At 45.2% G+C, this 18,857-nt stretch overlaps 1 protein-coding gene across 4 annotated transcripts in view; it reads right to left on the reverse strand.

The window, feature by feature from the left end:
- The window catches only part of PLCB1 (phospholipase C beta 1), a 317,877-nt gene that overhangs the window by 111,912 nt on the left and 187,108 nt on the right, over window positions 1-18,857 (reverse strand). For all 4 annotated transcript variants that reach the window (XM_050316645.1, XM_050316644.1, XM_050316647.1 and 1 more), the window contains exons 4-9: window positions 18,681-18,821; window positions 12,801-12,880; window positions 9,924-9,977; window positions 9,307-9,382; window positions 5,170-5,270; window positions 3,605-3,771 (exon numbers count right to left, since the gene is read on the reverse strand). In XM_050316645.1, coding sequence (XP_050172602.1) covers window positions 3,605-3,771; window positions 5,170-5,270; window positions 9,307-9,382; window positions 9,924-9,977; window positions 12,801-12,880; window positions 18,681-18,821 — 619 coding nt within the window. The remainder of the gene's footprint in view (window positions 1-3,604; window positions 3,772-5,169; window positions 5,271-9,306; window positions 9,383-9,923; window positions 9,978-12,800; window positions 12,881-18,680; window positions 18,822-18,857) is intronic.

An 18,857-nucleotide genomic window follows, 5' to 3' on the forward strand; every position in this document is an offset into this window, starting at 1 on the left:
TGGTTGCACGGTACTTGTTTTTCCCATTAAAATCTGTTGCCTAGGAAATGACCCCCTTCTGCCATTAAAAGACTCCAATGCGTAGTTTTCTTAATCAGTTACTAAAAGGTAAATTTAATGCAGTGGGATGAAAAGGTTTGAATTGTACTGACGTTTAAGGGAGGAAAACCGCATTTGTGCTGAAGTGAACACTGCCTGGTGTTAAGGCTGCCATGGGAAAAATACATACAGCAAATGCTGTATAAAATGACATCTTAATCTAGTGTTAATTGCTTAGTTTATTTTATTACCTAAGAAGAAGAAAGCACAACAGCCACCAATAAATGTGCACTGCAAAGCAGAATTAATACTGGAATTCAAAGGGAGTCTGGAACTACCCTAGGTCCTTCTCAATGCATGTCTAACCAACACTGACACAGAGCAAACAGGTACAGTTCAGAAAACCTGGAGAGAAAACTACTGAAATACAAGAGCAAAGTTATTTTCCTCTGTGCAGAGCTAAAGGTTTGGCCCTTTAAAATTAAATAAGCAGAGGCAGTTTTTAAATTAATGCATTCTTAAGAGAAAAAAAAAAATTAGCAACTTTATGCCATTACTTATCTCAAAGATGCCTTCTAACAAGTGCAATCTGGTGTGCAGGAAAAATCTCCCCAGCACTCCCAGACTCTATTTTTAAAGCTTATTCCATAAAGACCCCGGACACTGCAAGCAGAGACATCTGAAACTTGGCACCAACGTCCTCTCTCCCATCCATAATGTAACAAGGCCCTGAACAATTTACTTTGATACAAGCCTTTAAATACAAATAAATCAAAGAGTTAAACAAAAGCAAATCAGGAAATTCCCAATAACTCCCCTGGCAATCGATTTATTGACACGCATCCTGCTATCAACATGGCAACGTGAAAGGGAACATATTTAGCAGCTGTGCCAGACACCCACTGCAAATCTTTACAGCCTGAAAACACCAAACTCCAACACGGCACCTCACCAGCCCTGACAGCCCCCCAGAACACTTCTGTTGACAGTGAGAGACTGTTCAGCAGCACCAGGGACTTCCTCCTGCTCCCACCTGATAAGGGAACACTGAATTCCTCTCCTTGGCTGTACGACACAAAGCATTAATCACCACAGTAGAATATTACTCCACATGCTTAACCTTTGCACATGTCAAGCCCGCATATCTACTGATTTTGCAAAAACCCAGTTGCATCCCAGCAATAAATACACACAAAAACTCATCAGTGACAAGCAGGAACAGGGGCAGCCTTTTTACTCAGATCTCCTGGTTTTACCAGGCACCCGAGAAGCCACGCTGGAAAAGTCTAAAATATTATGGACAGCTCTTGCTTGCTCCAAATATTGTAGTTAAACATCATCAGGTACAACAAAAGGGTCACAATGGTGATCAGGGAAACTCTGAGATGTCAAAAGAGTTTGAACAGTGCTGGGAACAGCTGACAGACAGTACAACTGGTCACTAGGAATTAATCTAATTAGCTCTGAGAGAATAATTAAAAGGGAATATTGTTGTACGGTGGTTGTGCACAGAGAATGAACTCAGACAGGAAACTGGAAGGAATAACCATCAGACAACTCAAGGTCCACAACTGTCCAAGCAGGGTATGGGGAGCAAGGACTCGGGTGCTGTACAAAGGCACGTTGTTTCCATTTTATCTCCTTGGATTTGTATTTTCAAGGGAAAATCCCTGCTTCTATTTGAAAGAACTTTTCAAGGCATAAAATTTATTTGCTAAGAAGCACATGCATCACACTCTCAGAAGTTGCCCTGGTACCTCTGTTAGTGCTTCTGGCCAAGAACTGCCTGGAAATTCTACTTCAACAACCCTGGGAATGGTCCCTTCTGACAGCAGAAAGCCTGAGTGACAATCCCCTTTACAGAACACCGTATTAGAAGGTTAAATAATTGTTTTAAATATCCAGTTACATTTTGGTGACATTTTATAGACATGAAGCACTTTTTTGGCAATTATTCTATGAGTGTAGGATTGAGTGCACACCTACACTTCATTTAATATACAGCGCATTGCATTCCCGACTCGGAGCAGATGTACAGAAAATATTGTGTCCCCATGTCATTCCTGATTAGCCAATTCCTGTCATTTTAAGGCAGTAAGCCTGGGAGATTTGCACTGGAGCGTGTGCCAATTGCTACAGCTCAGCTGCCAGACAGGGCGTTACATGAGGTGGCATCTTCAGCACAGAGGTGGCTCTCAGGCTGTGCCAGCTGGACCTCAGAGCACAAGTCTGAAGTGGGGAAAAAAAAACCCCCACAATCCCACAAGAGGAATTAACTCTCTCTGACCTGCCTTCCCCTTGGTTAAATTCAGTTCCTCCTTATTGCTAGTCAGGGGGTGATTTCATTTTGGCTCTGGTGTTCTGCTAGCACTCCTCCTTCTAATAAATCCTTTGTTTGATTTGTATGAAGTGCCAATATTTGGGTAAGAACAATGATCTTTTAGGTAACAGACTTTCCTGTGACTGATGTGGAAAAAGGTAAGCACAGAGGACTGTTCTAATATTTGCCCAGATGAGAAAGGAGGTCACAAAGTGTTTTCATTTGCTCGTGTTCCTACTGACGTCAAAAGGCAAGTTTGCATGACTACGATGAAGAAGCAGGATTTAACCCTCCAGCAAAACCTCTGGGAACACCAAGTTGGATCGAAGAAGAAATAAGAAGCCTTATGAGAAAAATCAGAAGTGTCCGAGAGACAGCACTGACCACGGCATCGAGAGCTCTGGGTTTCCCTCAGGAAGATGCCAAGGTCAGAAGGCTTCCAGGGACAGGGGCTGGAGTGCCTTCAGGGAACCTCGAGACTTTTGGGAAGGATGTCTTTGTGTGGCCTCTGGATCCCCAGTCTCTGGACCAAACCGTTTTTTGCCATGTTAGATCCGTTCTGTAGGATATTCCCAAGCCCCTAAATTTTGTAAGGGGCAAACACATTAAAAGCTGGGGTAACCATTAGGATATGTGGGTTGGGATGAATCAGGATGCAGACACAAACTGAATGCTATTTTAAGGCTTGTGGTGGTAGCAAACATCTGCAGAGATTTGAGCAGGAATTTTCTCCCTGCTTCTGGCAAAATGCCCAGTTAAGCCCTGACAACACCTGAGATGTTCAAGAGGGAATTACAGCACAAAATACACTGAGCTGATCCCACATCTCACTCTGTACACCACTTCATCCAAAAGCAGAGGGCTAGGCTTAATACTGTGATTAAATTACAGAATTATCATGGGCTTAGTTTGACTGTCCCTGATTGCTTCTTTCAATTTTGCATTTCAGCTGCTGGTAAACAGCAAGGTTTCTGCTGGAGGTCACATAGCAGGACAACTGTTCTATCAGTGATATACATTGAAAAGCACATACTGAAACCAGCCCCATCCTTTCTAAACTGAACCCAACCAAACACACCTAAACACACCACAGGATGTCTCCTGGGCCTGTATGATCCAACCCGCAGACAGTTGGAAATGCAATTGGATTTGGAACCCAATTTTCCTTTAGCACGTGCTGTAGGATAACTGGGTTACTGTTTGAAACCAGAATCCAAGTATAGCAAGAGTATAAGAAGCACTGACCTTTCTTTGCTAGGTTGCTGTTGGGTTCATACTTCTCAATCAGCACCTGAACTTGTTCTTGTTTTAGGGGTGGATAAAGGATCTCGTTTAACCGTGGGTCACGCTGCTTCAAATTGATGAAGTCCATCATCTGATCAACAGTAAGGTAGGGTTTGCTCTTGGCACCACTAGAGAAAAATTAAAGCAACAGCAACGGTATTAAAATATATTTCCTTGAAACCTTGTTCAATGTTCTGAAACTTCCCAGGGAAACTGAAACAAGATTCAAAGTATCAAACAATAAAAACATCCTCCCGCTGTGTCTCGGCGCTAATTTACTTTGCCAGCAGGTAACGACAATGACTCTCCATCAAACTTGTAGCAGGAAGATCTTTAAAAACCTTCAGCATTACTGACATCAATGGGAAGACTTAGAGCAATGCTAAAAGCCTTTCATTCCTCTGAATTCCTGGAATTAAGCTATTTAAAACAGTAAAAGAGAAAACAACTTGGAATTCCATCCCGAGCTTGCCACAAACACTCCTTCCTGGCCCAACTGTTTGGGTTTAATGCCGAATGACAGCAGCCCCGAATTCATTATTCTCTTATTTGTTTGGGTCTTTTTTACTACTCTAACCTGCTAAAAACAGTGAGGCACTCTGCAAAGCAAACAGAAAGATGCCTGTTTAGAGAGGCAGTAAAAAGAGCAGAGCTGGGTACAAGCTGTCCCCAGATGGAGACCCAGGAAGCTTCCAGGCCAGGTGATGTGCCCGGGGTTGTCTCTGCGTGTGGCACCCGGGACTGGCCTATTTCCCTTTCTCTCTGCAAGGGAGAGCCTGCCCCGGGTTCAGCAGGAGCAAACCAGGGCAGGATTGTGCTCCTCTGAAACCTCCGCTGCAGAGAAAAACAAGCCCCAAAGCACAAGGTCGGGGTAGCAGCCTGGCAAAAACGCGCCCACTAATTGTTTTGGTGGTCTTGGGATGTTTTTGGGAAATTGCTTTTCTCTGCTCTCGCCTCATGCTCTGACTGCACTGATCAGGACCTCTTGGAACCGGGGAGTGGACGCGTTTGGCGTGAGGGGTAAAGCGCCGTGAGTTAAAGAGCTTGTCACAGGATGTACGAAATCAGTCAGAACCAGCTGCTGATTTAATTTCACGGTGTGAATTCATGGTACACAAATCCTAAAAGTTACTGCCTTTTTTTTTTTTTTTGCAACTCTTAATTAAGCTTTTGGGGGTGATTATACATATTCTCGTGCCTATTGCATGCTGCTACTGCTTATTACTCTTCTTCCTTTTACTTTGTTGGAAGCCTAAACTACTCTGATCCGTGTGAAAAAACCCACGACCTGGCAATTCTGCTCCTCTAGGAACAAATCCTTTAAAACTCCAGCCATTAGAAACGGAGCAAAAGCCTGGGACAGAAGGAACCTGAGGTTAAATAACTTGCTTGACAATTCACTCTGTTACTGGCAAGCACTGAGTGTTGCCATGGTCTAAATAATCCAACTACCACCCTCAGCCCAGAAAATCTGTGAATGGGGAAAATAAGCAAACAAAAATAAATAAATGAGTGTCTTTTCTTACAACTCAGAGAAGATGTGGTCGATCTCAGGTCGAGGGCAGAGGTTGTTTAGGAACACTCTGTACACTTCTGGTGTGAAGTCATCTTGAGGGATCGAATCATTCTGTGAAATGGTGGGGGGGGAAGAGTGAAAGAGAGATACAGCACTTTTATACATTCTTTATAAACAGATCACTCACTATTCGGTGAGTGCAGGAAAGAAATGAAAACGAGCCCAGATCCTGCAGAATAATAAATCCTGCTGAATAGCAGAGCAGTTTAGAGTGTGCAACTTTAAAAAAGCCACCCCAACACATCTATCAGCTTCCACAAGGCACAGTTACCTCTGTCTCTGAGCACCTGCCAAGGAGGAGGAAGGGACATCTCCCCATCTAACCCCTTATCTACAGCATAAAGAAATGTATTGGTCCCAAGAACAGTGAGTGGCTGGGTAGGGGTGCTGAGCCCAAGTGCCTCAGCAAGGCAAACAACTCACACAACTCAAGGGCAAGACTCACACAGTTTTTCCATACATCTTTGTCCTAAACTCTCAGTGTAACACATTTGACAATCAGATTTTTTTATAAAGGAATCGATAAAAATGTTCTCCTATAGAGGACATTTCAGGGTGTTCTTTTTCTTACATTTTCTAAAATTAAGAAAAACTTAAATTTAGTCCTGCTTCTGGATGATGCTTTCATCATCCTCATTTTATTTTTCTGTGAAAAAAACCCTGAATTGCCGTTCCTAACTGGAGAGACTTGAAAAGTCTTTTGCATGAAGCTTGAGCATCCTTAATCCAGAGCTATGACACGTGATGCCTTCTCCACAGCCCCCAAACCTGCCCAAATCTGACGGCCTGGAGAAGGGAAACCGTAAGTTGGACACAAAGCTGTTTGCCTGCCCTGCCACCCCATGGGCCCCTGGCTGTGTCAGAGGTGAAGCTGCTCACGGGGAAATCAGTGCTTTTATTTATTCTGCCTGTTTGACGCCGTTGCCAAGGGAACAGGAAGCAGCAGTTCAAGCCTTTGTGGGACGGAAGGAAACTTGTCTTGATTTTTCCTGCTTTAGGTTAAAATAAATAAACGAACGGCACAGGCGGTGCTTTGTCTCCTTTCATCCCCGAAACCCGCAGAGGCTCCAGAGGGTTCTGTCCTCTGCTTCTGGCCACCAGTGCAGGTTGAACCTGACCCATCTCACGCTCAGACTGAGTTGGGCTCAGCCTGGGATCCCATCTCTAAGGTCACTCATCAGCCATCACAACCTGGTGCCTTCCTTTCTTTTTGGCTGCAAGCGGTTGCAGAGAACTGGTTCAAACCCCACCTGGCCAAACCCACCCACCCTGTGCATTTTCCGGTGGGATCAGCTCCCTGAGCCAGCTTACACCAACGGCACCACTGCTAAATGTGGTGCAGAGGTGGATGGGTTAGAGGACGGAAATAGCTCCTTTCAGTGCCACTGAGCTGCGTGTGAAGCTGCACTCTGAAGAATTTGAGCCGTGCTGCGTCTGGCTGAGGGCTGGACTGCTGAGACCTGTGCTCTCCTGAAGGCCAGGATTCTCACAGCTTGGGAATTTTCTTGTTAAAGCTGGCACCCCGCTCTCCCCTGTTCCCTCTGCCCATAACCCCTCAGTCAGGACATTTTAAACATTGATTCTCTGATCACCACAGAACTACAGTCTCCCATCAACCTACTATATGTTTTTTCTTTGCAGGCGATTTGAAGGTGCTCAGCTGAGCAAATGTGGGTCTCCTCCCATAACCTGAGATCCAGGCTTTGATTTGCCACTCGGTTCCAATTAAGAAAATACCCCTCAGTTTCCCTCCCTGTATCTCCAAAGGCCTCCTACAAAGAGGAAAACCAACACGAGCCTTCAGGCATAAGTGCAGATAGTTTTTAAAACTACTTCCTACCAGCACCATCATCAGTGGGCTACAAACCACAATTATCTAGATGGGAGATGAAAGCTTTTGCCACCCCAGGCACAACCTCAGGCAACTATATTTGGATTCCCCAAGCCCGTCTGCTGAGAGGGATTAAAATACAGTGCCCCCTTCCTCAGCCTGGTCTGAGCCATCCATGTTTCAGAGGAACCACCCACACACCTTATGGGCTCCTCTCTTTTTTGAGACCAGTGAACAAAGCACAAACTTGCAGCACCACATGGGAGCACCCCTCGTTTCCAGCTTTGCTTAACATTGGCATTCAATGTTATTCTCTGATTAAGACTCCCCTCTCATTTCAAGCACTGCTGATTTAGGATTTGTCTGGTAACCTGCCCGCTTGTGCAACAACATCTGTATCCAGTCTCTTACATGTCTGAGAGCTAATTCCAATTATTTGCACAGACAGGACTCAACAGCTGGTTATTTTATTTTAATGGTCAAGCTCACTGGTGCCTCATTGTGAACCCCTACATTAACTGCAAGGCAGAAACCAGTCCTCACAGCCAAAAAGGCAGCTAAAACAAAGCTCTTCGAATGCTGCTGAAGGCACTTTTAACCAAAGCAAACAAAAATAACCAACAATAACAAAAAGCAAACCCCCTGATATCCACATCTGGCATGCTGGGGAGTGCACTGCTCTTCCAAGGCTTTGTTGTCCTGCAGTATAACAGGGCAGAAAAGCTGCAAGTCAAAACTAAGATCTTTTCCTTTGGGTTCCTGTTTATTTGAGCAAGTAAAGAGCTGCAGTTGAAGTTCTGACTTTCTTCTATTCCATCACCTCCATGAGATTCAGTTTCACACTTCTGCAATATTTTTCAAAGATGACCAACACAGCTTTCTTTGCTGCATGCAGAACGTTTCTCTTTTGTCCCGACCAAAGAAAAGATCTACTTTATACTCTGAATAATTTCCGAGATGGTATCCCAGCAACAAGTAGCCAGCAATGTGTTTGTGAAATTGGCCCTACTTAAATAAACAGCACAAAAAGGCTGCAGTTTCTTTCAAGGCCTCCAGTGATATTTAGATTTTCTTTTCAGAGAGATGTAATAAACAGAAGTAATAAATCAACTGATTTAAAAAGCAGCGCCTCAGAGGTTTCTTTGCATATCTCGTATCCCGTTTGCTAACAATTAAATGAAAACCCACCTTTAAAATTATTCTTTCCATGTTTCTAAACCTCACAATTTAACTCTAGATAAGATGATTTTAATATTTTATACCTACTTTGCAAACATTCCTTGGAATTTTATGGAATTAAGCTCCCAAATGTACGAAGGAAGGTCTCATTGGCTTGTGAAGATTTTGCTCCGTTGCTCTTCTGGAGCTGCAGGAACTGGCTTTATTTAACAGCTGGGGAAGCAAACATCCAGGAAACCTCACAGCACATGGCTTTCTACAAGAGCAAGGGATCAGGAGATGCAGGTTCTCCTGACAGACCAGTTCTGCCCCAGCTCCTGGAGCCCAGAACATAGGAATTATCCTGCAGGAAGCTGCTTGGGGGAGAATCTCCACCTGTGAGGAAAACCCTGCTTGAACAGGGGGGCAGGACTAGGTGCCCCTCTCTGGTCCCTTCCAACCTTACCCATTCTGTGATTCTGTGACTAAGGACATCTGCACTCCAGCATTAACTGGAATCACCTGCTCCAGCTCATTCCTTTTGGGGAAAAAAAAAAAAAAAAAGCCTTGAGGGTGAGGCACCATCCTGGTCTGGGCTGAGGAGAGCTCCTGGATTAGCAGGATACAAGGGCTGCATCCCCACAGCATTAACAGCATTTCAGCACTTACTTCATGCTCCTTTTAGATAAGCTACAGTGAGTGTGGCCAGTCACTTCTCTCAGGCATTAGATGACACCATTAGCTACACCTCCAGCTAACACTGCTCTGAAATCATGCCGTGAAAATTGGGCAACAGCCACTGATTCTTAAAATACCCTCACAGGATTTCTCCAGGACAGGTCACACAACCTCTGCCCTTCCTTTTACTCCATTCATACCTCTTCCAGGAGCTCCTGGTCCCTACACAGCTTCAAGTCAAAGGTACTCAGGTGTGCAGATGGGTATCAGGAACTTCTGTGTGGGGAAGACAGACCCGCTGCTGAGGATCCTTCCAGCAGCAGAGCCAGCACAGCACGATCAGCCTTGAACAAACTGTCAGTGGAGAGCAAACACCTCCAAATATGAGCAATGCTCATGTGAATAAATGCAGATGCTCACCCTGGAAGATGGAAGATTACAGGCTTCCAACGCCGTCTCCACCCGCTTTCTGTCAGAGGAGAACAAGCGGTAAATGCTGCAAAACGGAGACAAAACGGAGAGAGCTGGTTAAAGACGTGCCTTGACACGCCCATATGGCTTCAACACTGAATATCTCTTACCAGTCTATCACATCTTTAGCTCAGGCTGCCCAGTAACAGAGGTGAGTTTAATGGTGCCCCCACCAGCCCCTATCACAGCAGACAGTGACCCGAGAAAGTCACCCCTGCTCTCTTCATATCACCCCAGTGACATGCAGCTGGAATCTATTCACCCTCACGACATGTCTCTGAGGTAAAGAAATTATGGTGTTGTTTTTTTTTTTTCATTTCACAAGTGGAATGAACAAAGGCAGAGAAGTGGAATGTCTCGCTCAAGATCCCAATCTACGCCCAAAGGGTATTTGAGCAGAGACATCCTGAGTATCACTGCGATACCACGCATGACCTGTGATGCATCCTAAACAGATGGAAGAGTCATTTTTCTACACATAGGGGCCACATGCTCATCCCAAACATATATTCACGCTCAAAAGTCAGCAGAGACTGCACATGGTAAGGCAGGGGAACAGCACTTACTTCTTCAGGGGAATGCGCCCCTCTGGAGTCACCTGCAGCTTCAGTTTTGTGTAACTGTGGAGACAAAAGCATCCCAGGTCAGTTTTACACCATTTCCAAGGATCTCTCCACCAGCTCTCCAGTTCAGTGCCAGTGCCCTGCTCATGTGGGAAGTGCCACTTGGCTCTTTTTCCCCAAATGAACTTTCTAGGACATCATCAATGAGCAAAACCCTTCTCCTTCTCTCCCGTCTCATTGAGGGGGTAGGATGAGGACGGGTCTATCTTCGCCCAGATTCTTCAGCAGGCTTTGAATCAGTTCAATCAGAAGTCACCCAGTAATTTCCATGAGAAGCAACCACTACCTGATGTAAGGACTACTGTGGTTACCAGTTCAGTGCCCACCAGCAGCCTGTGAGGAGCACAACTTTCTGAGTGCTTCAGCTCTCACACTTGGGCAGAATTAAAACCGTAAATGATTTTTTGGTAGTAACATGACCTGGTGAAAAATATGGCAACCCTTAAAACAGTTAAGAGGATTTTTTTGTTGTTGTTGTTAAAAACCCCCACTTTTTCACTTTGCCCACTGGTCTACTAAAAGAAGAAGAAACTGCATGGTTCTTATAAACTTTCCTTTTCTTCACAGCAGAAAATGCCATTAGCAACCACTTCAAAAACAAAGTGCATGCTAATACCCCATAGGAATATTTTCACAAATCCTTGACTCTCCATGGGCATCTTTTGGGAACTGAAGTGTTTTGTGCTACTGTGTCACCAAACAAAAATATTATCCCCTCTGCCCCATTTCCCAGTACTGGGCTGGATTAAAAACAAAAGAGTCACAGCAGTTAGCCCAAAATAAAATAAAATAAAATAATCCAAAAAGGTTTCTTTCATTTTGTCTTCTATTTTTTGAAAAATTTGACTACACATTGAACCCATTCAGTGTCTTCCTCTACAGCCAGAAAGAACAGAAAATGGGAGAAAACTATAAAAAAAAAAAAAAACCACCAACTTCTTTCCTCCCAAATCAACCCTATTTTTTCCCAGTTGACCCAACCCCAGGAAAGCTGTTTATAATTGCACCTCCAACGTTCCAAGGGACTGAATGCCATAAAGAAAACACCCCTGAATTCTCCTCTAATGCAATCTGGTTTTCTATTTCAACCAAAGGATTCTGATAGGACTGCAACCAACCCTTTGCTATGTACAATAATTATAATGGGGAAATAATTTAATCTTCAAAGTCAGAGATTTCTTAAGTGACTGATTTGGCATCTGCGCAGAGGACCTGGGAAACCTTACGGTTTCCAAGTGATTAATTAATTAGTGGGAAAAGACACAGGAATGCCATGCTTGCCTGCTACTGAATCTATGCAATGTGTCCAGTGACTTCATCTGTAATTAATATTGCCTGAACAAGTGCCAAAGAACAGCTCCAAGTCAGACTGGCCCTCCTGCACCGTGGGATAACACGTTCCTCCTCGGGATTGGACAGGAAAAGGCCCGTTAGGCACAGCCACTTGCCACTCCGGACCTGCCAGCAGAGCCCACTGGCCACCTGGGAATTTGGGTGCTAAGAGGCAAGGAAACAGTATCAAATCACTCCCCAAACTCATCCACCACCTACAGCCTATGGAGCTGAGGGAAGTCACCGGCTCAGAGGAACAGGTTCTCCACTGCACACGTGCAGAGCCAAAAGGAAACGTTCAGTGTTTCCATCCATTTCTTTCTGGTTTCCCTAATGTGCCACTGGCTGACACGGTGTCAGGAGACACAAAGCTGTGGCTCCAGCAATGTCCAGCCTTCAAAGTTTTCTCAGGAACTTCTGCTGACTTCAGCTGTACCACAGTAAACCTTGTGAGAGGAAAACATATCCACACCCCCCTCCTTCCCAGAAAATGCACCTATGAATGAATATATGGGATTAGAGTTAAGCACTTGGGAACTTTTTGGTTAAGTATGGATGCACCTAAGGAAATTGAGCATGCACAGCCTCAGAAAGGCTGGGAAAAGGGTGGGTTAACTTCTTTTCTGGATGGAGGCTGTTTTAGGAACCTAAGGCCCAGCGTAGTATTTAGCTGAACTGAGCCTCTGCCTGCAGGCAGAAATTAAAAGATGTTTGGGGGAGACCCTAAGCTGACTTTAATCAATCAACTCATAGGGGAGGGTTCATCTCTTCTTTTAGAACCCCAAAGGGCCAGCAAGTACCCCAGTTCAGCACCAGCACTTTCTGGCAGGCTCTGCCAAGCTGTTCTCAAAGCCATCACTTCCACAAAACTCCCTCAGCCCGTGCACTGATCATCAGCTGAGAATAACTTATCTCAGATTTAGCTCTCTCTCCTTTCAGGCCTGTGTTCCACCCCAAACATTCTCATAAACAGCTTTTCTACTTTGTTGACAGCAACTCCTAATCTGCACACTCTGCCAAGCCACCCAGATGAATGAACTCCTTCCCAGCTTCCCTCTGAACCCCATGCAACCCAGAGAGATCAGACAGAGGAAAATGGACTTCTGGCATTTCTCACATCTTTAATCAGTGGCAGAAAAAAGGAAAATAAACCAGAAACAAGTGAGTCCAGAATATTCTTTCATTTTGAATAGAGAGCTTCATGCTACAGCTGAAGCAACAACTCATCTATACAGGGGGAGGACAGCATTTAATTCTGTTTTTCCTGCAAGGATTTAGTAGCTTGCAAGAAGAGCCCTAAGGAGATTTCTGTTTAAACGACCCCTAGATAGCAGGCTTTCTAAAACCACAAGAAAGGACGGCTGTGTTTACAGAAGTGTGGAGCCATCAAAGCAGAAACAATAGCTGACAATGTGACTAACAAAGGAGGAGGACAATGACGCAGGGAAAAGAGCAACACCCACGGCTTTAGACTCGATGGCCACTTACGCTTTTTCCAGAAACGCGTCCCTTGACATGTTCTGTGCCAGCAGATTTGTTGCCAAACTGAACACTTCATCCGACCATTCCTACAGAGGGAAAACACGGTTAAGTGAGGCTTAGTTGGGATGTTTACTTGCACAGTGCAATATATTTTTGGAAACCGTCCTGTCGGTAAAAAGCGCCTCATTAAAAGTCTGAACTGGATTTTTCCAATTACGGCTTCCCCTCCTTGTCGGAGAGACCCGATTTGCTCGTGCTGCAAGAAAATGAAGACTGTAACAAATTAAAGGACTCACTTGATCCAAGATCTTACCATCCAACACGAGAAAACAAGCTTGAGAAAACCCCAACCAGCAGAAATGTGTAGGAATACTTCTGAATTACTCTGATGTGCAAGGAAGGTGCAACTCCAAACAGAGCTGCTCTTTCCCCCTACTGTACATCCTTACAGCGATCCTATCCCTCAGTAGGTTATTTTTCCCTATTTTTACCCTGATGTAGGGAATAAATGTCACGGGATCACAGAGTTGTTTGGGTTGGAAAGGACCATCAAGAGCACCTGGTTCCACCTGCAGAACCTTCCACCAGACCAGGTTGCTCAGGGCCCCGTCCAGCCTGGCCTTGGACACTTCCAGGGATGGAACAGCCACGGTTTCTCTGGGCAACCTGTGCCAGGGCCTCACACCCTCACAGGGAAGAATATCTTCCCAACAGCTGATCTAACCCTGCCCTCTGACAGTTTAAAGCCATCCCCCCTTGTCCTGTCCCTACACACCCTCGCTCAAAGCCCCTCTCCAGCTCTCCTGGAGCCCCTGGAAGGTACTGGAAGGTGCCAGAAGGTCGCACCTGGATCCTCCTCTTCTCCAGGCTGAACAGCCCCAGCTCTCTCAGCCTGTCTCCATAGGGAAGGTGTTCCAGCCCTTTGATCATCTGTCCTCCAGCTGCTCACCAGAAACTTCCCATCTCTGCCTGCAGGCTCTGCTCTTCCCATGGCTCTCCCTCACTTTCCCTCCCTTTATTCTCCTGACTTATTTGCTCATTTCTGTGCACATTGCTGAAGTGCTTCCCTCAGGTCCCTGACCTTTCCTGTGTTCCCAGCATGGCTGAGCCAGGACTATTTTGTGGAGTTTAAGCTCTCACTGCTTGTCCTCCTTTGCAGGTCTCTCCTGAAGCTTTTCATTGACAACTTCAGCACGTTTTTCCTTGCTAACTCCGTGCTTATTTACAACCTCTCATTGCAAACCTCTTTAATCACAGCTGTGCTTTGGGATTGGCTTCATTTCACCTTTTTAAAACCAAGGGATGAGAACAAGCAATGCCTTTGCAAACACTGCCTTACTTAATGAAGTTTTCCGAGTTTGCTTTGAAACTAAAAACACATTTCCTTTCATGAAAGCCCAAATCCAAAATTCCCTTTGCCACACAGCCTCTCTCACACTCTTTGAGAGGTATTCCCTTCTCCTTGGTTTTTCTTTTTCTTGAGGAAATATGAAAAAAAACAAAGGGGGGGGGATTTCATTCTGACAAAAAAAGGACAATGATAAGTATAACTGACTTCCAGTCAAAGCAGCATCCCTACATCAAGCAGAATTGTTCTGGAGGCAAACCAGCGTTGCTGAGATAACCCTCCCCTCCAGCTTCTCGTGGCCACTTCCATTTTCCTTCTTTAATTGTTTTTTCCTTCTTAGGTCTGATTTGAAGAAATCAGGGGTGTGAGAAAGCAGAGGAGGAGGAGTCTGGTCCCTGAGTAACACAACTGCTTCGCTGTGACTCTTGGAACAGAAAGCATATTAAGTGCAGCATCTGTTTTTCTTCTTGGCAACTCATTTTTCCAGGCTCAAAATAGGCTTGTCTTGTAAACACTGCTTTGTTTAGGCCCTAATAATAGCAGCTCAAACTTCTCCCTCTGACACTAAGGGCTACAGAGATTAATGGCAACACAAAATACTATTTGGAAATTGAAAATATGTTGGCTTTCAACAGATCTTGATAGACTTTTGTTTTGATCTCGCTGGTCGTGCCGGCTTAGAAACCAAAACACCGGGTAGAAAACAGGAGCGGGGCACTTCAGGAGTATCCCACCCCCCAGCTCTTCCTCCTCATTGTCTGAGTGCTTGTTGACAGGAATGTAAAAGGAACTCATTCATTATGTGCCTGTCACATGCATTATTTGTATCAACATGTCCCTTTCCCAGCTCTGCCTGGCTCTCCGCAGACATTCTAAGGGCTACCTGTGACGAGTCACAAGCACCACTTGCTCATTGTCTCTCCCATTTCAGGGTCGTCATTCCAGCCACCACAGAGCCACAGCCAAAAAAGGCAGGATCAGACAAGCCTGCCAAGGGTCACATCATCTTTCCAGCGAACCCTCGGCAGGAGAGGAAACAAGAGCTTGGAGCACAGACCCAAGGAGATAAAGGAGATGCTTGGGCCTGCCTTTGATGGGCCTGGATCAAGCTGTGAGCCAAGATGTGTCTCTTGCTGCTTTAGCCACCAAATGGCCCTGTTTCCTTGGGGTTGCTGCAGGGTAAGAGAGCAAAGCCCACCCTCTGACTGACTCTGTGGCAGCCACTCCACAGGAGCACTCCAGGGGTAGGAACTGGTGTAGGGGGGAAGAAAACAGCCTAAAGCAGAGAGGTTAAAACAGCCCCTGGATCACTGTGGGAGACTCCTGGACAGACACAACACAAAAGGAAAACACAAATCTGGGAGTTTTTTGTAATAGGAATGCACCAGTGCCAACAAACCCAGGCTCTGATCCTGTATGGTAGTGGAGGGACCCAGCCTTCTGATACCCAACTCCAGGCAAGTCCCATCCACGTATTACGAGCTCCCCGACCTCGATCCCCTCTTGGCTGCATCCTGTTAATTCATTTTACATCACCCCTGAGAGCTTTACTAAGGAGTTCTGTCGCTGCTCTGTGCTCTGGCAGGGGAATATAAGCAGCAGTTCATCGTAGGTGTGTTGCTGAGCGAAGTGATTTCTCTCTTCCATTGCATGCATCAGGACACCAACCAAGACACGGAGCACAACACAAGAGAGGAGACCTTTTCATAAGAAAAGACAGCACAGAGCCTTGAGAACACTTCCTTCAAATCAGAACTGACTATGTGTGAAGGCAATGTTCCTCTCACAGTTCTTTTCGGTGGGAGGTTAACAAAGCAAGCTGCTGAAATTCTACACTCTCATTTCCCTATGAATTTTATTTAAAAAAAAAACACATCAAGTGGATGTGAATTTATATGGTTTGCTTCAGCATTTTATTCCACTGATCTGGGGAAGCTAGAAAAATAAAGATGTATGCTGGAAAGCACAATATAGTGTGACTGGTGAATCATCTTTGATGACACCATTTTCCTCATGGAGGAATTCATCAGCTCCTGGGGATGGATTTCATCCAAAGCTTATCAAACCGAGGAGAACCAGATCTCCCTGGGCTCTGGAGAGGGGCCTGTACAGCCAGGACTGGCCATGCAGCAAGAACAGGGCTGGCACGAGAGCCACAAAAGAGAGGGAAAGAGATGGGGAAAAAAAAGCCACTGGATTTGGGAAGAGAATGGAATACTGTAGAGCAGACAGAGGTTGATAGGTTGGGAATGGGGACAGAGAAAAAGAGCACCTGCTCAGAACAGGGTTTGAGAATAAACCTGTCTTTATCCTGGTTTCTGCAGCACTGTGTGGATGCTCACAAATAAACCTTAGCCCAGCAGAGTCTCATTTCCACCTATCTAGTGCACCTGAGGGAAGTTGAATAACCCAGGACTCGTATTTTCCTAATTTTCCCATAATTTGGCCAGTGGATGTGGCAAACAGAGTTTGTAGCAGAGAAGGAAGTCCTCTGTAAAGGGGAAAAAAAACCCTAACTGAATAATTTAAACTGCCTCATTAACAGCACTACAGTTTACTCTGCCTGGTCAACACCAGCCACACAACTTGAAAAATAAGGTATCACAAATGCAGGGTTAACAAAACCAAATATTCATGCACTGAAAAGGAAAGGTGGGGGAGATTTCCACTGGCACTTGCTTTCCCTGGAACGTCAGAAGGAGGAAGGGTCAAAATTGGACGTGTGGCATTGAAAACATCTTGTACTGACATTCCTTCCCAGAGCTCCCTGAAGGGATGATTTGTGCCTTATGTGCTCATTTATTGCAGCTTCTCTGAGTCACTGCATGGGTCTGGGAGAGAATAAGGACCAGAGCCTGTGGCCTGGCTCATTTGAAGTTGGAAGACAGGTTAAAAGAAAAGAGGAATTTTTAGCTGCATTCAACAGTGATCAAAACTGTTTTCATTCAGACAATCAGGATATTGAACATGACCTCAAAGCAAGCACAGCTAATCTGCAATGCTTTGAAAACTGCACCCCCAGGCCACAGTGCCCAACTGATCAAATATTCACTTATTTGCTCTCCTGCCTCTAGAAATGAAAAGCAAGGCTTAGACTCTTAGGAGTTACTCAAGATTTAGAGCAGCCAAGCTTTTACTAAACACAATTTTATCTACTGTGTTTTAAGGTTCCATTCTCAAACAGAAAATAGTCCTAAAATACCAATTTCTGTGCTGTTTTAGCAAATAGATTATGGTTCACTGGCAGCTGCCTGGCCAGGAAGGTGCAGGAGGAGGACATACAACTTCTGATTTGGGTTATTTTCCCTGTTCCCTGATAAGGGCTAACAGTTCCTGCTGGAAAAGCTTCAGCACACCTTTTTGCTTCCTATCACAAGCTCAGCTCCTTTTTCTTTCCCTGAAGAGTTGTTTCCATCGTTTTCAGTGTTAGGATTCCTCCCCCACCCCTGCAGAGCGTGGCTCTGCATTTCCAAGCCTGAGAACAGCACCCCCTGCTCAGCTGCCCAGGGACCGCCACAAACTCATTTGGTTTCTATTCTTTCATACTACAGCAAGACCGAAAATTGTGATTTTTTACCAAGCTGACCAAGTGGCTAAAGAAGTTTGGCAGAGACAGAAACTTGGCAAGCAAAAATATCCTCCCCTAGCTGAAGGCTTTCACACTATGACCTTTTGGCACCTGGTCTCACAGTCCTTGCTGCCTGTGAGGTGACAAAACAACTCCCCGCTGCTGTTAAATCACAGCAGGCTACAGAGAATCTTTCTTCTTAGCACAATCTGGTGAACTCAAGGGTGCAAAAATGCACATATCCAAGAGTGTTGTGAGCATGGTTATCTGGGGGTGGGAATCAGTGTACCCACGGGGATGGAAGTGGAAATAGGAGCAGATTTGGAATGTCAGTTCGAAACAGATAAAGCAAAGAGCTCCCGCTTCAGTAAATTGCATAGAAACATACAGAAAGTGGAAGAAGGAGAAAAAAAAACAACCCCAAACTAATATGAATTGTAACCTGCTTGGCACACACAGCTGTGTTTCATGTTGTGTGTTGGACAGAAGCGAAGGAACTGGATCCCTGCATGGAAAAGATGCTTTGCTAAGGTAGTGCTGTTGACTACACAATCCTTACCAGGGGCCATCAGTGAGGCAGAATGTGATGCTTAAAAATGACCTTCCACAGGTGAACGTTTCCGTCTGTGCTCAGAGGTGAAGGAGGTGCCTGATTGCTGACACTCCCCAGTGCACAAAAGGAGAGCTGCAGATTCCCACCACTCTGGCACAGGCCAACCTCAGAAAGTCAGACCATTTACCTACTGAGTTCTTGCAGATGATCTGCACACACTTAGAACAGGCACAAAAGGGTGATAATTACTGAAATGGATTGATGGGTGCTGGGAGTAAAAATTTGTGTACCATTATTTTCACAAGGATTACTTGGGTTCTGTGGCAACGTTCTGGAAGGTGAGCACTCATTCTGGGGCCTGAACCTTGCTGAATGAACTCATGGGGAAAAAAAAGAAGATTGCAGAGCGTGTATTACCTTTGCTATATCCTCCTGGAACGCCACCAGGTTCAAGTAGGATATGTTGACCAGGTCTGGCCCATAGACAACGGTGATCATCCGATTTTCCAGCCGGCCTCCCGCGTTCCCGGCATCCAACAGTTCGCGCAGCTTTGGATCCTGCAGGTGAACACGTGAGGAAATAATTACAAATCT

The sequence above is a fragment of the Myiozetetes cayanensis genome, unplaced genomic scaffold, assembly GCF_022539395.1.
Source record: "Myiozetetes cayanensis isolate MyiCay16 unplaced genomic scaffold, myiCay2020 scf2-11, whole genome shotgun sequence".
Taxonomy (NCBI): domain Eukaryota; kingdom Metazoa; phylum Chordata; class Aves; order Passeriformes; family Tyrannidae; genus Myiozetetes; species Myiozetetes cayanensis.